The 17225-nt window shown below is 39.5% G+C and overlaps 1 protein-coding gene across 2 annotated transcripts in view; it reads left to right on the top strand.

Moving 5' to 3' along the window:
- Positions 1 to 16882, top strand: part of Stac (SH3 and cysteine rich domain) — a 147174-nt gene extending 130292 nt beyond the window's left edge. For both annotated transcript variants that reach the window (XM_047531460.1, XM_047531459.1), the window contains exon 11: positions 12569 to 16882. In XM_047531460.1, the coding sequence (XP_047387416.1) occupies positions 12569 to 12667 (99 nt within the window). In that variant the 3' untranslated portion in view covers positions 12668 to 16882. The remainder of the gene's footprint in view (positions 1 to 12568) is intronic.
- Positions 16883 to 17225: the final 343 nt, after the last annotated feature.

The raw sequence follows: 17225 nt of genomic DNA, 5'->3' as shown, positions 1-17225 counted from the left end.
CAATAGAGTTACCCAAAACATATCTTGCATATGTTTTGGAATTGCCTTCAGAGGTAGTTTATAAATCTCACACACACACACACACACACACACACACACACACACACACAGTCATTACTTTGTAATATCTAATTTATAGTTTTAAAACATTGTTTATCCAACTTAACCATTTTATATGCCACATGTGACTCCAAATGACATTATCATTTTGACACTAAAGAATACACCCTCAAAGAATAAGGATTTTCCTTTCCTTTGTGCCTATTCAAAAGAATCTCTAAAAGAAAAATCAAAAGAAAAATTACGAGGAAATGGCTTTTCTAAAAAAGAAACTACACCTCTCCTATATTTAAGTAAATAAAAACTATTAAAAATAAGAGACCAATAATTCTGAGTATTATTTTCCCTGCATATTTTAACAAAGTAGGGGAGGGGATCAGTAAAGTTTGACTTTTTCATAAATGCTGGGATATAGTAGCACTCTCATTTTGCACAGTGATTTGGTGCCCTGCATTGAGAGATACAAAACTGCTCAACTTCACAAATGCAGTAATTCCACTTCTAGTAGTGAAATGGGGAGGGGTGAGGCAAAAAGGTAATCATCTGAGTGCTACTTCACAATGGTGAGAATTAGGAACCATCATCCAATAAGCGGGTTGACTGTGCCAAGAGTAATACTTTCTTCAGGGGATGATGTTAGGAAACAAAGCAGTTTTGATGGTATTATGATAATGTGATGGACAGAATATTGGGATTCTGATTCAGATGGACCCCAGTCACTGCCCTCCCAAGGTAAACACAAAAGGAGAGGCCCAAATGCAGATGGGGTCTGAGGCTCTGTTTTCATTCTTGGAACCATAGTGAACCTAGAGTACCAATTGTGACCAAGGGACCTAAAGGCTTCCTTATTGTACCCCCAACCCACCTTGCCTCACCATCACTACTGCCAAAGGCTAGGCTGCATCTCAGGACCCCGTGACCATAGGAGAGCACAGAGGATAAGATAAGGTGCAGCAAAAGTGGGAAAGGAAACGAGAAGGTGGTGACTTACCAGGAGGAACAAGACAGAAAGAAGCTTTAAGGGACAGTGAAGAACCCCTGGCACATGTGGCCAAATCAGATCTCCTGCCTGTGGAGAAGCAATCGGAGAGAAAACCGAGGTCTTCAAATATGGTATCTCCATCTTAAATGATGTCATTAAATTATATATTAATGACACAGTGATACAATGGTATTAGAAATTAATATCAATGTCAGGAAAATATGGAGGGTTTGGTTAGGTGTTTTTTTCTTTTCTATTTAAATTACCTGTACCATAGAAATTTGTGAAAACAAAATTAAAAAAGAAGAAAATAAAAATATTTGACTCTAATAAGTTAATATTCAAATAAATAAAAAGAAGAAAATAAAAATATTCGAATCTAATATCGTAAAGGTACTCAGGGTCTCTGTGGCTTTCCGGGACCCCACCTTCCAGGTGCATGCTGGCCCATATGCAACACCATATCAACACCACCCACACACCATGTTTGTCAGATCTAATTGTGGCAGCTGCTATTTATATAAATATATAAATACAAATACCCCCCAGAGGCCTATGCTGTCTAATGGTGTTAGGAAATGTGGTCACTGAGCTCTAGGATTTCACCCTGGCTTTATAGTTTTGCTTGTAATGGACATTCTTCACTTTTATAAAAATTGCTTCTATGGTAGGCCCACTTTAGGACACGCCGCATTTTGTAAATTAGATCACCTCTCTTTTACCCTGTTACTTTGGACATAATGTATGTTTCAAGAGATCAAAAGCCATGGTTGTGCTGGTTGTGTTGTTCGTTCTTCCTGAAACTGGTGTTGGCCCAGCATATCACTCCTGCACACTCCCCAAAGAGGTAACAGCAGAAGCCAACGTCTGCCCCTAAGAGCAGAGGCATCTGAGGAACACCTTAGCGATAGCATACCCAGGGAACGCCACCCTCCTTGCACCTCTGGTAGATTGCACAGACCACTCTGCCTCCCATAAAACCATATGCAGACCTTTCTAGGCTACCTCTTTCTGGATTGTAATGACCTGTTTTGGGTCTGACCCTTCAAAGAGAACTTTCCTTGCTAGTCCTGGTTCACCAAAAAGCAAAGAAAAAATTAAGACCATCTTCGACTCTGTCTCAATAGTGTCTTAATAATGATATTATCATCTTTCTTAGCCATTATTTCATCATCTGTATAAACTATGTAATATTTATAAAGTTTATATACCTACAACATTCTCTTTGAGCTCATACACATGCCCTGTGAATTTTGTAGATCATTCATTATTTCTGATTTATAAAACAGGGAACAAAGGTTCCTCGAGGTAATGTACCTTGCTCATGGAGTAAAAATCAGGTAAGTGGTCAGGCAGGAATGTAAACACAGGTCTGCAAACTCCAAGTTAAGGCCACCCACTAAACCAAGTGCCCCCAAACCATGTGGGAAAACCCCTGAACAGTAAAAAGCCACATACACACCTTGGCTGCCATGGTTAGCACATGGCATAAAGGCAAATATTTGGGGAACAGAGAACCCCTTGAAGACAAATTCTTGCTCCCATGGGCCCCCTATTGAGTCATTCTCTATTCCAGCCAATGGAATCATCATCATGAGACGGAGACCCTGTCTCTGGTGCTATTCATACCCCATGAAGCAAGCAGGCACTTTTCCCAGCCAACACTTGAAACTTCTCTAAGTTTACCCAACTGTATTCTTCCTGTTCCAAAAATTTTGAAAGTCTTTTGAGCAAAACAAATTCAGGAAGGATGTTCGTCTTTATTGGCAAAAGTTTTAAATATTCTTGCTAGCATGTTTGATTGTGCCTCCCCATTTGAGATTAAGCATTGTTTTTATGTTATCAAAATATATACAAGTCAGTGAAACCAGAAGGCAAATTAAAATTTGCTCAAGTTGATCAAAGCACAAAGTGGAACATTTGCTGGATGGTTCCTACCAATTCCTTGGCATATTCCCCAAAACAGTTTTCCTAAGAGTGGGCTTCACACCTGAAGTATTCTCCACATACTTCATTTTCATGGTTGAACTGACAATCTGTTGGGTGTTGGACAGGGCAGGGGAATGTGAGAGAAACAACCAACCTCTTCAATTAGACATGTTCAAGATTCAACCTAACATGTCAGTCAAATGGGTCTGCCCATATTGTGTTAGCTTTCTGTTGCTATGACAAAATACCTGAGAAAAATCAACTTAAAGGAGGAAAGATGCATTTTGGCTCATGATTTCAGAGGTTTCAGTCCACTGTCACTTGGTTCCATCACTTTGGGCTTTTGGTGAGACAAAATATCAAGGAGGGGACAAGATATACCCTTGAAAGGTATCCCAGTGACCCATTTACTCCAACTAGATGCCATCTTCAAAAGTTTCCACAATCTCCCTATAATGACACAAGCAAGGGACAAAGCCTTCAACCTCTGAGACCTTGGGGGGCATTCCAGATCCTAACTAAAGGATCCTAACTAAAGGTATAACACGTACCTTTAGGAAAATGTCATAATCCTCTACAGTTAAGTCTATCGGATATTTCTTGAGGTATGGTCTTTGGGCAACCTGGATAAGACTCACCAGGGGATCAGAATCTTTTGTTAAAAATGCAGTGTCCTAGACTTTACCCTAGATCTGCTAAATCAGAATTTCTTCAGTAAAGGCAGAAATCAATCTCTTTTTCCAGACTCCACAGGTGTTCTAATCAAAAATAAAGTTCAAGAATGGCCTGCATTTCTATTACCTCATATTGAGTCATATAGTTAGTTGTTCTGTGACAACTAAAGGCACTTTTATGACTTTAGTATGGGTCATTTCCAGTTAGATATAGATCAACAAAGGCACTGAAGCCTTGTTATTCATACACACATTCTCTCTTTTCAATCTTTATCATTAATGTGGAAACTGATTTTTTAAAATAATAAAAAAAAGAACTAGGGATGTAGCTCAGTTTACCAGCATTCCTGGGTTCAATCCCCAGTACCAAAAAAAAAAAAAAATCTAATATTAAAAACAAATTTCAAAATGTTCCTCCACTCTAGTGTTCTAAGCTATTTTAGGTGAATGATTTCAAAACATGCTCATTAGTTGGGGATATATAATATGGCTGAAAGTACAGATTTCAGTGTCATACAGGAATGGATCTCTATTGTGTTATTTTGACAGTCACCTCTGAATGTCAACATTCTCATCTGTAAAATCAGCATAGTGGCATCTCCCTCTTAATGTGGACGTGAGAGATAACTGTGGTAACCTGTATTAAGCCCCGGCAGTGCCTGGACACCTCAGGTGCTTAACAAAGGTCATTTCCCCACCACCATGATCACTCACAGTGAAGCCTGGTGGAGAATTCATCTGCAATGGTTAATGCCCTCCAAAATTACCCCATAAGCACCAGAAAATAGTCATTAGGATACTTATAACTCTAAAAATATAAAGAGACAAATGGACATTTAACAGGAAAATAGAAGAAATTTGATTCCGAAAATAATACAATGCATCTTTTTTATTCAATCACATTTTTTGCCTCTGGGGTCAATGTCTCTCATAATTATTGTATTATTTTTCAGAGAGCTCTTATTTCCAAAATAGAATTAAGTTTTCCATCTTTATGACCACAGAGCTTGTATTGATGTGAGTATATTTTCTCATTTTTTAAACTTAAAAATGTCTTAATTATATTTCAGAAAAACTGAAAATATAGCACAAATAAATAAGAGCTTGTAAAATATATAGTATATTTTATGCATTAGAGATAGATTTAAAAGTTTCAACATAAAACTAATAGGAGTTCCAAAAGAACTAGAGTATATTTTTAAAGACTTTATAATTGAAAAATGCAAATTTAAAGAAAATACTTTTATGATTTAAAAAGAGAGAATGTAGAAGAAAAGCATTCTCAGAATGAAGAGAATACAGAAAACCAAGTGAGATACATGTTAAAAAAAAAAAGTCTTAATTAAATCAACTTTAAATACCATGTCTTTAAATTCAACCATATTTCTAACATACCTATAGAACTACTTTCATTGATACTTTGTGTTCTATAAAAATGTTTTTAAAAAGCAGAGAAAATTTCTAGATTATACAACTAATTAGAATAAAAAAACTTTTTTAATTTTTAAGAAACTAAAATTATGGGGGAAATTTTTAAATAGTATTTTTAAAAGATAGAAGAAAATAGTGAACACAAGTAATTTAACCATCAAGCTACTATGAACATAAACCCTTGGGTATATTTCATAATTAACTTTCCTTTCATTCATATTTTAATTTCACATTCTGTTGAAGGTAATCATTATACGTTTATCAAAACACAATTTTTAACAGTTGCTTATAGATCAGGGGAGCAAACTATGGCCAAATGGTCATATCTGACCTGTGTTTTCTAAATAAAGTTTCACTAGAATGTAGCTCCACTCATTCATATAGATATTTATAATACATATGTATATAGATACAGATATAGTCTGTGGCTGTTTTCACTGTGCTGAGCCAAGTCATTGCAACAAAAACCATATGGTCTGCCAAACCTGAAATGTTTACTATTTGGTTCTTTACAGAGAAAGTTTGTCAGTCCCTCATCTACATACACAAGAATGTATTTCAATATGCCCTGTTCTTGGATATTCAGAGTTTTTATATCTTTAAATTATTATCAATAACTTCATTGAACATATTGAAGCTTAAATCCTTCTCCCCAATTCTGATTATTTCCTCAGGATATACTTTAGAATTTATAGGAAAAAATATAACTTTTAAATTTTACTTTTACATACTGCCAAATTACCTACAGAAAGGTTTTTCCAATTTACGCCCACACCAGCTGTTTATGAAAATATTCAGGTCACCACATCCTTGCCAGAACTGAACATGACTATTTGATATCTGTCATTTTGATGGATGAATAGTATTTTGTTACTCTGCATTTCCTGGATAGAGAGGTTAAAATTTTATTGCATATCTATTCAGCATTTGTGTAATTTGTGTATGTACTTTGCCTATTTTTTCTTTCTTTTTTTTAACCAATACAAAGTTTTCTATCTTTTAAGAATATGTACACCTGACCTATGTGGCCAACATTTTCCACAATTTATCATTGCCTTCTGATCTTAATGCTTCATCCTTCAGAGGCTTAATAATTCTTTGGTTGGATCATCTCTATTTTACCATATTTCCTTCTTCACTTGTGATCTCTCCCCTCCTCCTAAGAGAATGTTTCAAGATAGTCTTCGCTTTACTTTGATTTTCCAGAGTTTCAGTTCACTCTTCCATTGCTTCTAACCTAGATCTAATGTGGTCTTTATTTCCTTGTGGTCTTCTTAGCACCACATCATCCACAGCATATTTCTTTGCTTGTCATTACATCATCTCTTCACCTTAAGAAATTCTTTCCTCCTCTCATGGAGGGCAAGTCTTCCTTCAACGCACTGCATCAAAAAATGAGTTATCTCTTCAGACACAAATCCTTATTTTATGCAATATTCTTGGTGTTTTCATCTTATGGTAGACAGAATAACCACTCCCCAAAGTTACCCATCTCCTAATCCTATATGACCAAAAGAACTTTGTAGGTGTGATTAAGTCAAGGATCTTGCAATGGAAAAATTATCCTGGATTATCTGGGTGAGCTCCATATCATCACAAAGGTTCTTAGAAGAGGAAGACAAAAAGCTCAGATGGGGAAAAGGAGATGTGGTGGTGGAAGCAGAAGTCAGAGGGAGATGTGAAGATGGCTTTGAAGATGGAGGAAGGGGTGTGAGTCAAAGAATGCAGGTAGACTCTAGAAGCTGAACAAGACACAGAAACACATTCTCTGAGAGCCTGCAAGGGGAATACAGCTCTGCTAACACCTTGATTTTAGGACTTCTGACCTCCAAAACTGCAAGAGAATACTTTTTTTTTAAACTACTGAATCTGTGACAGTTTGTTACAGCAGCAATAGAAAACTAAATCTGTAGTTCATGTAAAAGGCACTCTGCAAATGGGATTAAGGTTGTGGACCCTGAGATGAGGAGCTAGCCTAGATTGTGTAGGTAGGCCAAATCTGACCACTTGATCCCTTATAAGCATAGAAGTGTGTCTGGTTGAGGCAGGGAGATGCAACAGAAGAGAGCAAAGGAGAAGAGAAACAAAAGGGTAAGTGAGAGGGACAACTCAACACATCATTACTGGATTTAAAGACAGAAGAAGGGGCCACAAGTCAGGGCATGCAGGTTGCTCCTAGAAATTAAGGATGCATGGCCCCCAGTTGAAGCAGCAAGGAAGCACATTGCATTCCTATAACCACAAGGAGCTGAGCTCAGCAAGAACTCCAATGATCATGGAATTGAATCCTTCCCTAGAGAAATAGGAAAGAAGGATAGAGCCCTATTGTCTCCTTGATTTTGGCCCTATGAAGCCCAGAGCAGAGTAGCCAAACCCACTTAACATTAGACCTAAAGAACTAATATAATAACCTACATTATTGAATGCAACTAAGTTTGTGGTAACTAGTTATGACACCAATTTCAAATGAATCCATATCTCAGATTGCAAAACTCAAATTGATTCGCTCTCAATGGAGTCTAATACAGGTGGGTTTGGAGTTGGTAATTCAGTGGCCTAATCACATGGCCAGGGATCTAAGTTCTTCAGCCCTTCTGTTCTGTCATCCTTGAGATATTAGCCACCTTTGCGTCAGGTCACAGATGGCTGCAACTACTCTATGAATCCCTTCAAGACAAGAAAAAAAATGTTTTTCTTAATGCACCTCTTTTTAGAGGAATATTTAGTAGATACCCCACTCTGTTTCACTGGCTGGAACAAAGTTACATTAGAACAAACAGTGATCGGCAGAACTAAATTTTTCCAGCTGAAAAGATGTGTGGATTAGTTTGAGTCTAGTTTAGAGTCGATCAAAATGAAAAATCAGAGCAGAGACATGGGTGTTACTAAAGTAATAATAATAATAAAAATAATAATAATAATGACTAAGAGATCAAGATAGAGCGCTAACTATTAAAGTTCAACTCCAAAACAGGGACCTCCAATCAAGCAAAGAGTTTATGCTCTTGGAAATGAGACTTAGAAAGAAATGAGGACTTTGAAAGTCAGAAGACCATGAAGTGTCTCTGTCCTATATTAGGAAAGCAACATCTCTGAAGGATGCTGAGGGGCAAGGTATAGCTGGACTTGATGGTAGACAAACACCAGGCCGCCTGAGATGGTGCATCGTGCAGGGGGGTTGCTCAGCTCTGTATGTGCTGCACCCATCTTGGTACTGAAGTATCCATCTCATCAGACTTCAGGAAGTCTTCTAGCTAGAGATAAAAAGGGAGGGTGGGGAAAGAATAAGAGGCAAGAGAAGAAAAGAGGAGAGGAGGAACAGGAATGGGAGAGAAGGTGAGCAAAAAAAGAAGTGTTTTCAATAAAAGTGACCATTATGAAAAATACAAGCAATAATAAGCGTTGGCGAGGATGTGGGGGAAAAGGTACGCTCATACATTGTTGGTGGGACTGCAGATTGGTGCAACCACTCTGGAAAGCAGTATGGAGGTTCCTAAGGAAACGTGGAATGAAACCACCATTTGACACAGCTCTTTCACTCCTCAGTTTATACTGAAAAGACTTAAAATCAGTATACTACGGTGATGCAGCCACAACAATGTTTATAGCAGCTCAATTCATGATAGCAAAATTATGGAACCAATCTAGATGCCCTTCAACAGATGAATGGATAAAGAGAATGTGGTACATATACACAATGGAATATTACTCATCCTTACAGAAGAATGAAATCATGGCATTTGTAGGTAAATGGATGGAACTAGAGAAGATCATGCTAAGCAAAATAACTCAATCCCAAATAACCAAAGGCCAAATGTTTTCTCTGATAAGTGGATGCTGATCCATAATGGGAGGTGGGGTAGGGAAGAATGAAGGAACTTGGGATTGTACAAAGGGGAGTGAGAGAAGGGGGCGGGCAGGTAGGGATGGGAAGGATGATAGATTGAGACAGACATTATTACCCTATATACAAGTATGGGGGAAATTTTTAAATATTTATGACTGTCAAAAAAAGTTAATGAAAAAATAAATCAAAGAAAGGAAGCAATAAATAAGTAAAGAAATAAAGAAATAAAATAAAATAAAAATGACCATCTTATTTCTCCACTTAAAACCCTTTAACGCCCTACTGGTTGATACCAACAATCATGTTTGCCCTTTTCCCATGATGCAGAGCTCTGAGTTTTACTCTGTTGTCCACCTAAATCTTACACGACTCTGGCAATCCTAACTGAATTGACTGAATGGTCTCCTTCTCCTTGTCAGTGCTTATTTTAGTGGTTGGCTTGTGACCCAGTTCCAGTAGATGAGACAGATCAGAAGATGATCTAAGGAGCTTGGCAGAGCCTAGCATGGCTTGCATATCTGCACAGTTGAGGCCCTGACAGTGTTTCTGGTTTCATCTGACATCTCTCACCCCCTCCATCTCTCTGTTATGGCTACACCGAACTTTGTCAATTACCCCAAAGTTCTAAAAATCTCTTGATACTAGAATTTATTCATGCTGCACTCTCATTTTCTTCCCTCCTACAATACCTCTCTCTTTTTTGCTTAATTGTCCCTTCTTTAAGAAAGTCTTTCTTACTACCTTGGCTAGATCAGGTTGACATGGTTTCCCATTAGAGCCCTTTTCTGCATGAATCCATTCAAAAAAATGTTAATTGTCTTCTACTGTCAGTTTATAAGTGTTCGCCACAGGATGATCAGTGAACAAAGCCAACCTGGCCTTTGTACTCATTACCAGTGAGGTTCTCAGAGAATGTCTGTCTTTTCAGCTGTACCCAAGATGTACAACTAGACCCAATGTTAAATTGAACATAGTTTCAATAAGCACCTACAACAGCCTGCACAAGTGGGCAGGTGTTCCAGTTCTCACTGCTGTTGACTGGCTAGACTTATGTTGACTAGAATTTTGGCACACTTCAGTAAGGAAAAAGACGTACTCTTTGGCAGGAGGAATTAAAGTTAAATTCTTTTCTCAATGCATGTTTTGTGGATTCTTTCAGGACATATGCTTTCTGCCCATCACAGGGGTCTCTGCCCTGCTGTATTTCAGGTACAGGCAATGATGGGTCTCAGCTTTTGTAAATCAGGTGGTACACCTTTTTGCAGGGGTTAACTTACCCAATCAGGCTCTAGCAGGATCCAATCTGACCCCTGGACTATTTCTCTCTCAAATATGACCCACATCTGGTCTTTGTGAAACAGTGAGCTATTTTCTGCTCTTACCAATTAGCTCCCTAAATCATTGTCTGATCATTCTTACACAGTAGATTTCTAAAACATGACTCAGGTACCAGCCTACTGTATGTCCTAATCCCCAGAGGTCACAAATCAAGTTCTTTAAGTGTCCTATTCAAGCCCCTTGCTCTTTGTGATAAGAATAGCCCTCTCTGGTGGCTTCTGTTGGAGCCCTGCCCATATCCTTTACTAAAGGGGTGCACCCATATCCCAGTTGCTATGTTGGCTGCTAACCACTCAGCTACCTTCTCTAGTGAGGCCCCATTGGTAGAACCAGCTGCCTCCCCTGAAAGGCTATGCCTTTCATGTCCCACATCAGTGATATGGGGCCCAAAAGGCCAGACCCCCTGTTTCAAAGTGAGACCACAGCATGGTGCAACCCATGCTCCAGTGCTCATTTGAGGTCAGGCCAGGCTCATGTCCAGCTGAGTCTACATCCTTGCCTGGTTCCTTCCCTCTCTTGCCACCTCCTAAGAGGTCTCTCTCAGAAAGTCACAGAATGAGGTTCCCTGTCTTCATCTCTGTTTCTCAGGAGTCCAACCTAAGACACACTCACCACCCACAGAAGCAGGTCAGGTGGGAGCAATTCACAACACATTAACAGCTCTCTTCAAAAACTTGTAATTTACATCTGACTACATCCACCTTTATATGCCCTTCGGGAGACATAAGTGGTGAGTATCAAAGGTCCCCATGTGGATTTTTGCCACCAACTTGTTACATCTAACATAGATGCCTTGCTTTGGAATACAGGAGATGTTACCATCTACTTGTTTGGGGATAGGAATGAAATATTTCCCTTTGACTTCTTGCTATTATAAGAGGAACCCATAAAATTGCAAACACACCATAGGAGACTTCCGAATGACTGCTATTATTTTGGTTCTTCAAAATAATGTATTAAAAACTTGCCAGAGTCTGTGATTAGCATTTTCGCATTCTGTCTTTACAGAGACTCTTCAGGGGAACACAGGGTAGTTAAGCTCCATTTTATTGATCCTCATTCATAAAGCTGAAGCACAGAAAACATTCACTGCCTGGGCCTAGGTCCAAAGCCAGGTTTTCACCTAATCTTTGCATGTATGTGTGGAAACTGTGTTAATGTTCTTTCTTTTTTTTATTTTGTTCTTTTTAGTTATATATGATGGTAGAATCTATTTTGATAAAATTATACAAACATGGAATATATCTTTTTTTTCACTTAAAAATAATTTTTATTTTTTTTATTTTTTTTAATTTTTATTGTAAACAAATGGGATACATGTTGTTTCTGTTTGTACATGGAGTAACAGCATACCATTTGCGTAATCATACATTTAAGTAGGGTAATGGTGTTTGATTCATTCTGTTATTTTTTCCTTCCCCCCACTCCTCCCACTCCTCTTTTCCCTCTATACAGTCCCTTCTTCCTCCATTCTTGCCCCCCACCCACCCCCCATTATGTGTCATAATCCGCTTATCAGCAAGATCATTCGTCTTTTGTTTTTTTGAGATTGGCTTATCTCACTTAGCATGATATTCTCCAATTTCACCCATTTGCCTGCAAATGCCATAATTTTATTATTCTTTATAGCTGAGTAATATTCCATTGTATATATATACACCACAGTTTCTTTATCCATTCATCAATTGAAGGACATCTAGGTTGGTTCCACAATCTGGCTATTGTGAACTGAGCAGTTATGAACATTGATGTGACTGTATCTCTGTAGTATGCTGATTTTAAGTCCTTTAGGTATAGGCCAAGGAGTGGGATAGCTGGGTCAAATGGTGGTTCCATTCCAAGCTTTCTGAGGAATCTCCACACTGCTTTCCATAGTGGCTGCACTAATTTGCAGCCCCAGCAGCAATGTATGAGTGTACCTTTTTCCCCACATCCTCTCCAACATCTATTGTTGCTTGTATTCTTGATAATCGCCATTCTAATTGGAGTGAGATGGAATCTTAGGGTAGTTTTGATTTGCATTTCTCTTATTACTAAAGATGGTGAACATTTTTTCATGTGTTTGTTGATTGCTTGTATGGAATATATCTTATTCTAATTAGGATCCCAGTCTTGTAGATGTACATGATGTTGAGATTCAATGTTCACAATTTTTTTTTTTTTTTTTAATACTGCCACCCTCACTGGGCCTGAACCCTCTCTCCTGGTTTGGTGTTCTGCAACCTCAGGTGACAGGGATGTAAGTTGCAGGTTCTGGCTTCTCTCCTGATGATACTGGTCTTTTGTTTCTTCTTCCTGGGACCTAAGATCTGTGTGACTTCTGAAGAAGAACAAGACGGCTTTATCAGAGTGCTCAGTGGCAAGAAGAGAGGCCTCGTCCCCCTCGATGTCCTGGAAAATGTCTGAGTGCTGACCCCTCCTCCTAGTGCAGCAGGCCAGCTCTGCTGCAGTGCCGTCCGCTCATCTCACTGTGTCCACCCAGAGGAGCTGCCGCACTGACCCGGCCCCCCAGGAAACAGGGAGACAAGACTGGAGGATCTGAGACTGTGGAACAGCAGCCACACAGCAGAAGACCCGTCACACAGCACATCCAGGCTGCTTGAGTGGGAATGAGGCTGAGAATCGGCCAGCAGAGCTGAGTGCACACCCGGGGGACAGCAGGGCTGTACACCTCAGCTGTCCCAGGACTCAGCTCCTTCCCTGCCCATGTGGTGTAAGTCAACCCACTGGAGGGTGATCCAGTCTGCGGTGTGGCCCCAGTGCGAGGTTAAGTTCTGTGTAGTCAAGTGTTATTCTGGTTCCAGACCTTTGTCCCCAGTACTGCCCAATCGGCATCATCACACTTCAGACTCCAAGCAGTTAGTCTCTCTGCGGGGACCCCAGAAGGCCTGCTTCCCAGCTCCCAGGGTTCCGGCCCTGCCCACTTTGCAATTGTGCTGTAGGGATTATTCTTTCTCCTCAGTCCTTGGGACAGTCCTGATGATGTGCATTAGATGTGAGGGCTGAGTTGACCTGGCACCAATGGCAAAGATCTGGGGGTCGTTTACAGGTAGTCCTTGCTGCTCTGGTTACCAAGAGAGGTGACAGAGCCAGATCTGGGCATGGATGGAAGCAGTGAGGAGCGGTGGGGACGAGGAAGACAAAATCCCTTATTTATTGAGTATGATACAGTCCTTTCAGTTATGAAATCCCTTCTCAAAAGATAGGGAGCTGGCTGGAGAGAATGTGGAAAAAAGCATCCATTTTCATTTTATATCCTCTGAATTGGGGACAGCATGTCTCCCTCATGATATCCTGTAAGACTCTATTTTGGAGACTGAGCTCATTTTGCAGGGAACCAGGAACATGGAGGGTAACCAGTAACAGCCTCTTACAAGAAATGTAGCCAGAGTGGAATGCATTGGAATTGGAGTATATCATACCCCAGCAGGTGTAAAATGGAAAGGAATCCTTCATGCTTCATCCCTCGGAAAGCAGAGGAATTTGAGGCCTATTTAGCATCATCGAGGGGACTCTAGGATCTCTGTTACTCTGTACTTGTACTAATGTTTACAAGAATACAATATACTGTGATGCCTTCCCCCTCAAGTCTCCTGCTAGCATTCACACTTGCATCCTAGTAGTCACTAACACAGTTAAACTGCAATTCACCATGACCTTGGAATCAATGTCAGTTTGATTTATTTTGTTACAGAGCAATAAAATCATTAGAATAATTGGTTTTTAAAAGACTTAAGTGGATGCATCCTGTGCACGTAAGCATTATTTCTCAAACCAAAGCATCATTAGTCTCCATTTATTCCTTTTGCTACTACTCAGCATGAAGTTGGGAACTGAGATGGGGTGGCTGCTGGTTTCACAGTAGTTTGGATGCCTTACTCTCATTTTAAAAAGCCAGCATCCAGAATTTCCTCCCTCTCTGAAACAACATGCAAACCCAGGTGGATAGAGTCATGATGGATGCTTTGAGAGTCCACACAGATAACACGACTGCCTTTCTGTAAAATTGCTAAGTATCAACGCTCTTTGCCTCTAATTGAATTTTCCATATAATAAAGACAACATAGTGGCTGGAAGGAGCATTAGAAAACATGTTTCCTGATCTCTTCTTTCTGAGCCACATCCAGGGAATATTTTTTAGGACAATGGTGTCCAATTTGCATTTTCAAAGCATCAGTTTGCCTTTTCAAGTTGAATGGAAGGAGACTGTAAGTATCCAGCCTCCAAGGTGGTTCCCAGGATACCTACCTCCTGATGATCTTCCTTTTGTGTAGTCCCTTTCCAGATTGAATCAGGGCTGGTCTCATGTAGCCAATGAAATACAGTATAGGTGATGCTACGTGACTTCGGAAGTGAGGTCAAAACAAAAACAAAAACAAACAAACAAAAAAAAGATTGTGACTTTTGCCTTGATCTTCTGGAACACTCTCTGTCAAAACCCTGAGACACCATGTAAGTTTACAAACCCTGAGGCCACTATGCAAGAGAGACCCAGAGGAGACAGCACACATTTCAAAAGCTAAGGTCCCGGACATCATAGAGTAGCTACGAATCATCCCTGTTGAGCCCTGCACATACTACAGAGTTATGAACAAGATAAATACATGGGATTTTTTAAAAAGTCACTAAGTTTTAGAGTTATTTGTTAGAAACAGGGAGAGTGGAATGAATCTAACACAACTTTCCTATGTACATATATGAATACACCACAGTGATTCTCAACATAATGTACATCCACAAGACTGGTATTCTAATTAGAATAAGATGTACTCCATGTTTGTATACATATGTCAACATAGACTCTACTGTCATGTATAAATAAAAAGAACAAATAAAGAGTTTTTTAAAAAAAAAAAAAAGAGGTCAGTAGAACAAGGATTTTGTAATTTCAGTCAAAGACATAATGAGACCCCAAATCTTTGCAATCATCAAGTATTGGCAAGCAGTTAACTCTCCAAATGTGGGATGTCTAAGCGTTCCCTAAAGATGGCCATGGATGGTTCTCACACACACAGATTTTAGGAGTCAGAATGTTTCCTCTTCCAGAATGTTTCTGTGCATCTACAGAAATGAAAAGAACAAAGATAGCTATGACCTACCAGAGTCTTAAAGAGTTCCAAGACCCCAGAAGTGGTTGGAATGGAGATGAGGTGAGGACCCCAGGAGACAACCTCTGAGGAGAGGATGCAGAAGGCGGGGAAAGAATTTAAAGAAGAAAAAGTGGGTCTGGGGATACTCTGCAGAGTGTGAAGGAGAGCCACGTGCCTCCTCTTCTCCTGCCCCTGTCTCCTGCCAAGGGATGACACATACCTAACTGTGTACCAGGGCAGCTATGCCCTACAGTCACCACCAATGTTGTAGGACTTCCTTCTATCCTGGAAAATTTGAAATGAAAATTAATTGAACATTCCTCAGTGTTCCAAAAGGTTCAGAATAGAACTACCTTCACCCCATCACTAGCAGATATCTATGACACCCTAATGTGGGTGGTAGGGCTGCAAAGAAAGCCCATGTTTAGATTCCACATGGCTACCAGTAGGGCTGATTTCACAGACCACTCTTCCTTCTCAACTACACACCAAATGCATGCACACACACTCCCCCCACCCCCTCTCTGTCATCAAGAGGAAGAATCCAAAATTTGGGTTACATATTTAAAGCTACCAGTGGAATGGTACATGCTAGGAGCTTACTTGAGTTTGACTTTTTGTTATTAAAGGGAAAACTATTGATGGGAAGATCATACTTGCAGATAACCTGGTACAAAAAAAAGAAAAGAAAACCACCCCTGATGTCCAAAAGTTGGTCCAGGTGACTAGCTGCTTTAAATAAAAGAGAGGAAGAAAATCTACTGGCCTGCCCCTGACTACAGTACCTCCAGGCAGGCCCAGGCAAAGAAACATCTGTAAATTATGTGCTCTGACAGAAGTTTTTATTTTAATTACCTGACTTTGTTACTCAGAATTTCTCAGAGCCTTTCATTTGCTAAGTCTCAAGATGAATATCCAAAAAGGGGATTCAGAATCATGGAGCACTACTTAGCCTCTTCTAGAACAACGTTCCAGGAAATGTAGTTGGGAAAACTCTGCAGTAGAGAGTCCTCATATTATGTAGAATCATGTAATGATCTCAAGGTTCCTATTAGCCTCTCTCTTCCTACATCTCAGTGGGATACTTAGGAAGTACTGAAAAGGACAAATGCATAAATCATACTGATAATTAAGCCTAAAAGAAAATCTATTTTGGAACCTGAGATTATAGGGGAGTAGGAGAAAGTGGGACTCTATGTATTCCAGAGGTAGAAAACTCGGGAAGAAGAGTAGTTTTGCCATGGTGTGATAGCTTTAGCACAGGCTGACAGGCAGGGACTAGGCTGGTATAGATTTGGGAATAAAAGAAAGTTCAGCATTCCCTAAAATAGCATCCCCAGGAAACTAAGTGAGCAGGTGTGCTTCACAGATTTACCACCAAACAAAAAAGCTTGAAAATAACTTGGATAGAAAATCAAAACGAGTAAATGACATGCTATAACCATCACTGAGATGTTTCTCAGGTGCCGTTCTGTGGTGTGTTTTGTTCAACACCTGGTGTTTTGACCCTTAGAATGTGTTCTTTCTTAGCTTCCAGTATGTAGTTTCAAATATTCTTCCTTTTTTTTTTTTTTTGTGGTTAATACAAACTTCTAACCTATCTTGAAAGTTTAATAAAATAATAGCTCTTTATTTTAATAGTTCCCTTTTAAAACTGAAAGACTGCAGAGTTTTTAATCATCTTGTCAAATTTAAATAGCTATTGAACATCTTCAATGTCCTCATGGAAATTTGGATGTACTGAAGCCTTTAAAATATACCCTGGAAAAGTAAAAGAGCTATTTTCAAGAGCAATGGTGGGTCATGTTTAGAATTGCTCCACTGGTATCATTTACTCAGGTTCTGGGGTTACTCATCTGATTCCATATTCTCCT

The sequence above is a fragment of the Sciurus carolinensis genome, chromosome 17 (genome assembly GCF_902686445.1).
Source record: "Sciurus carolinensis chromosome 17, mSciCar1.2, whole genome shotgun sequence".
In the NCBI taxonomy this organism is placed as follows: domain Eukaryota; kingdom Metazoa; phylum Chordata; class Mammalia; order Rodentia; family Sciuridae; genus Sciurus; species Sciurus carolinensis.
The sequence above is the reverse complement of the archived record's forward strand: the minus strand, read 5'-3'. Positions and strand labels throughout refer to the sequence as shown.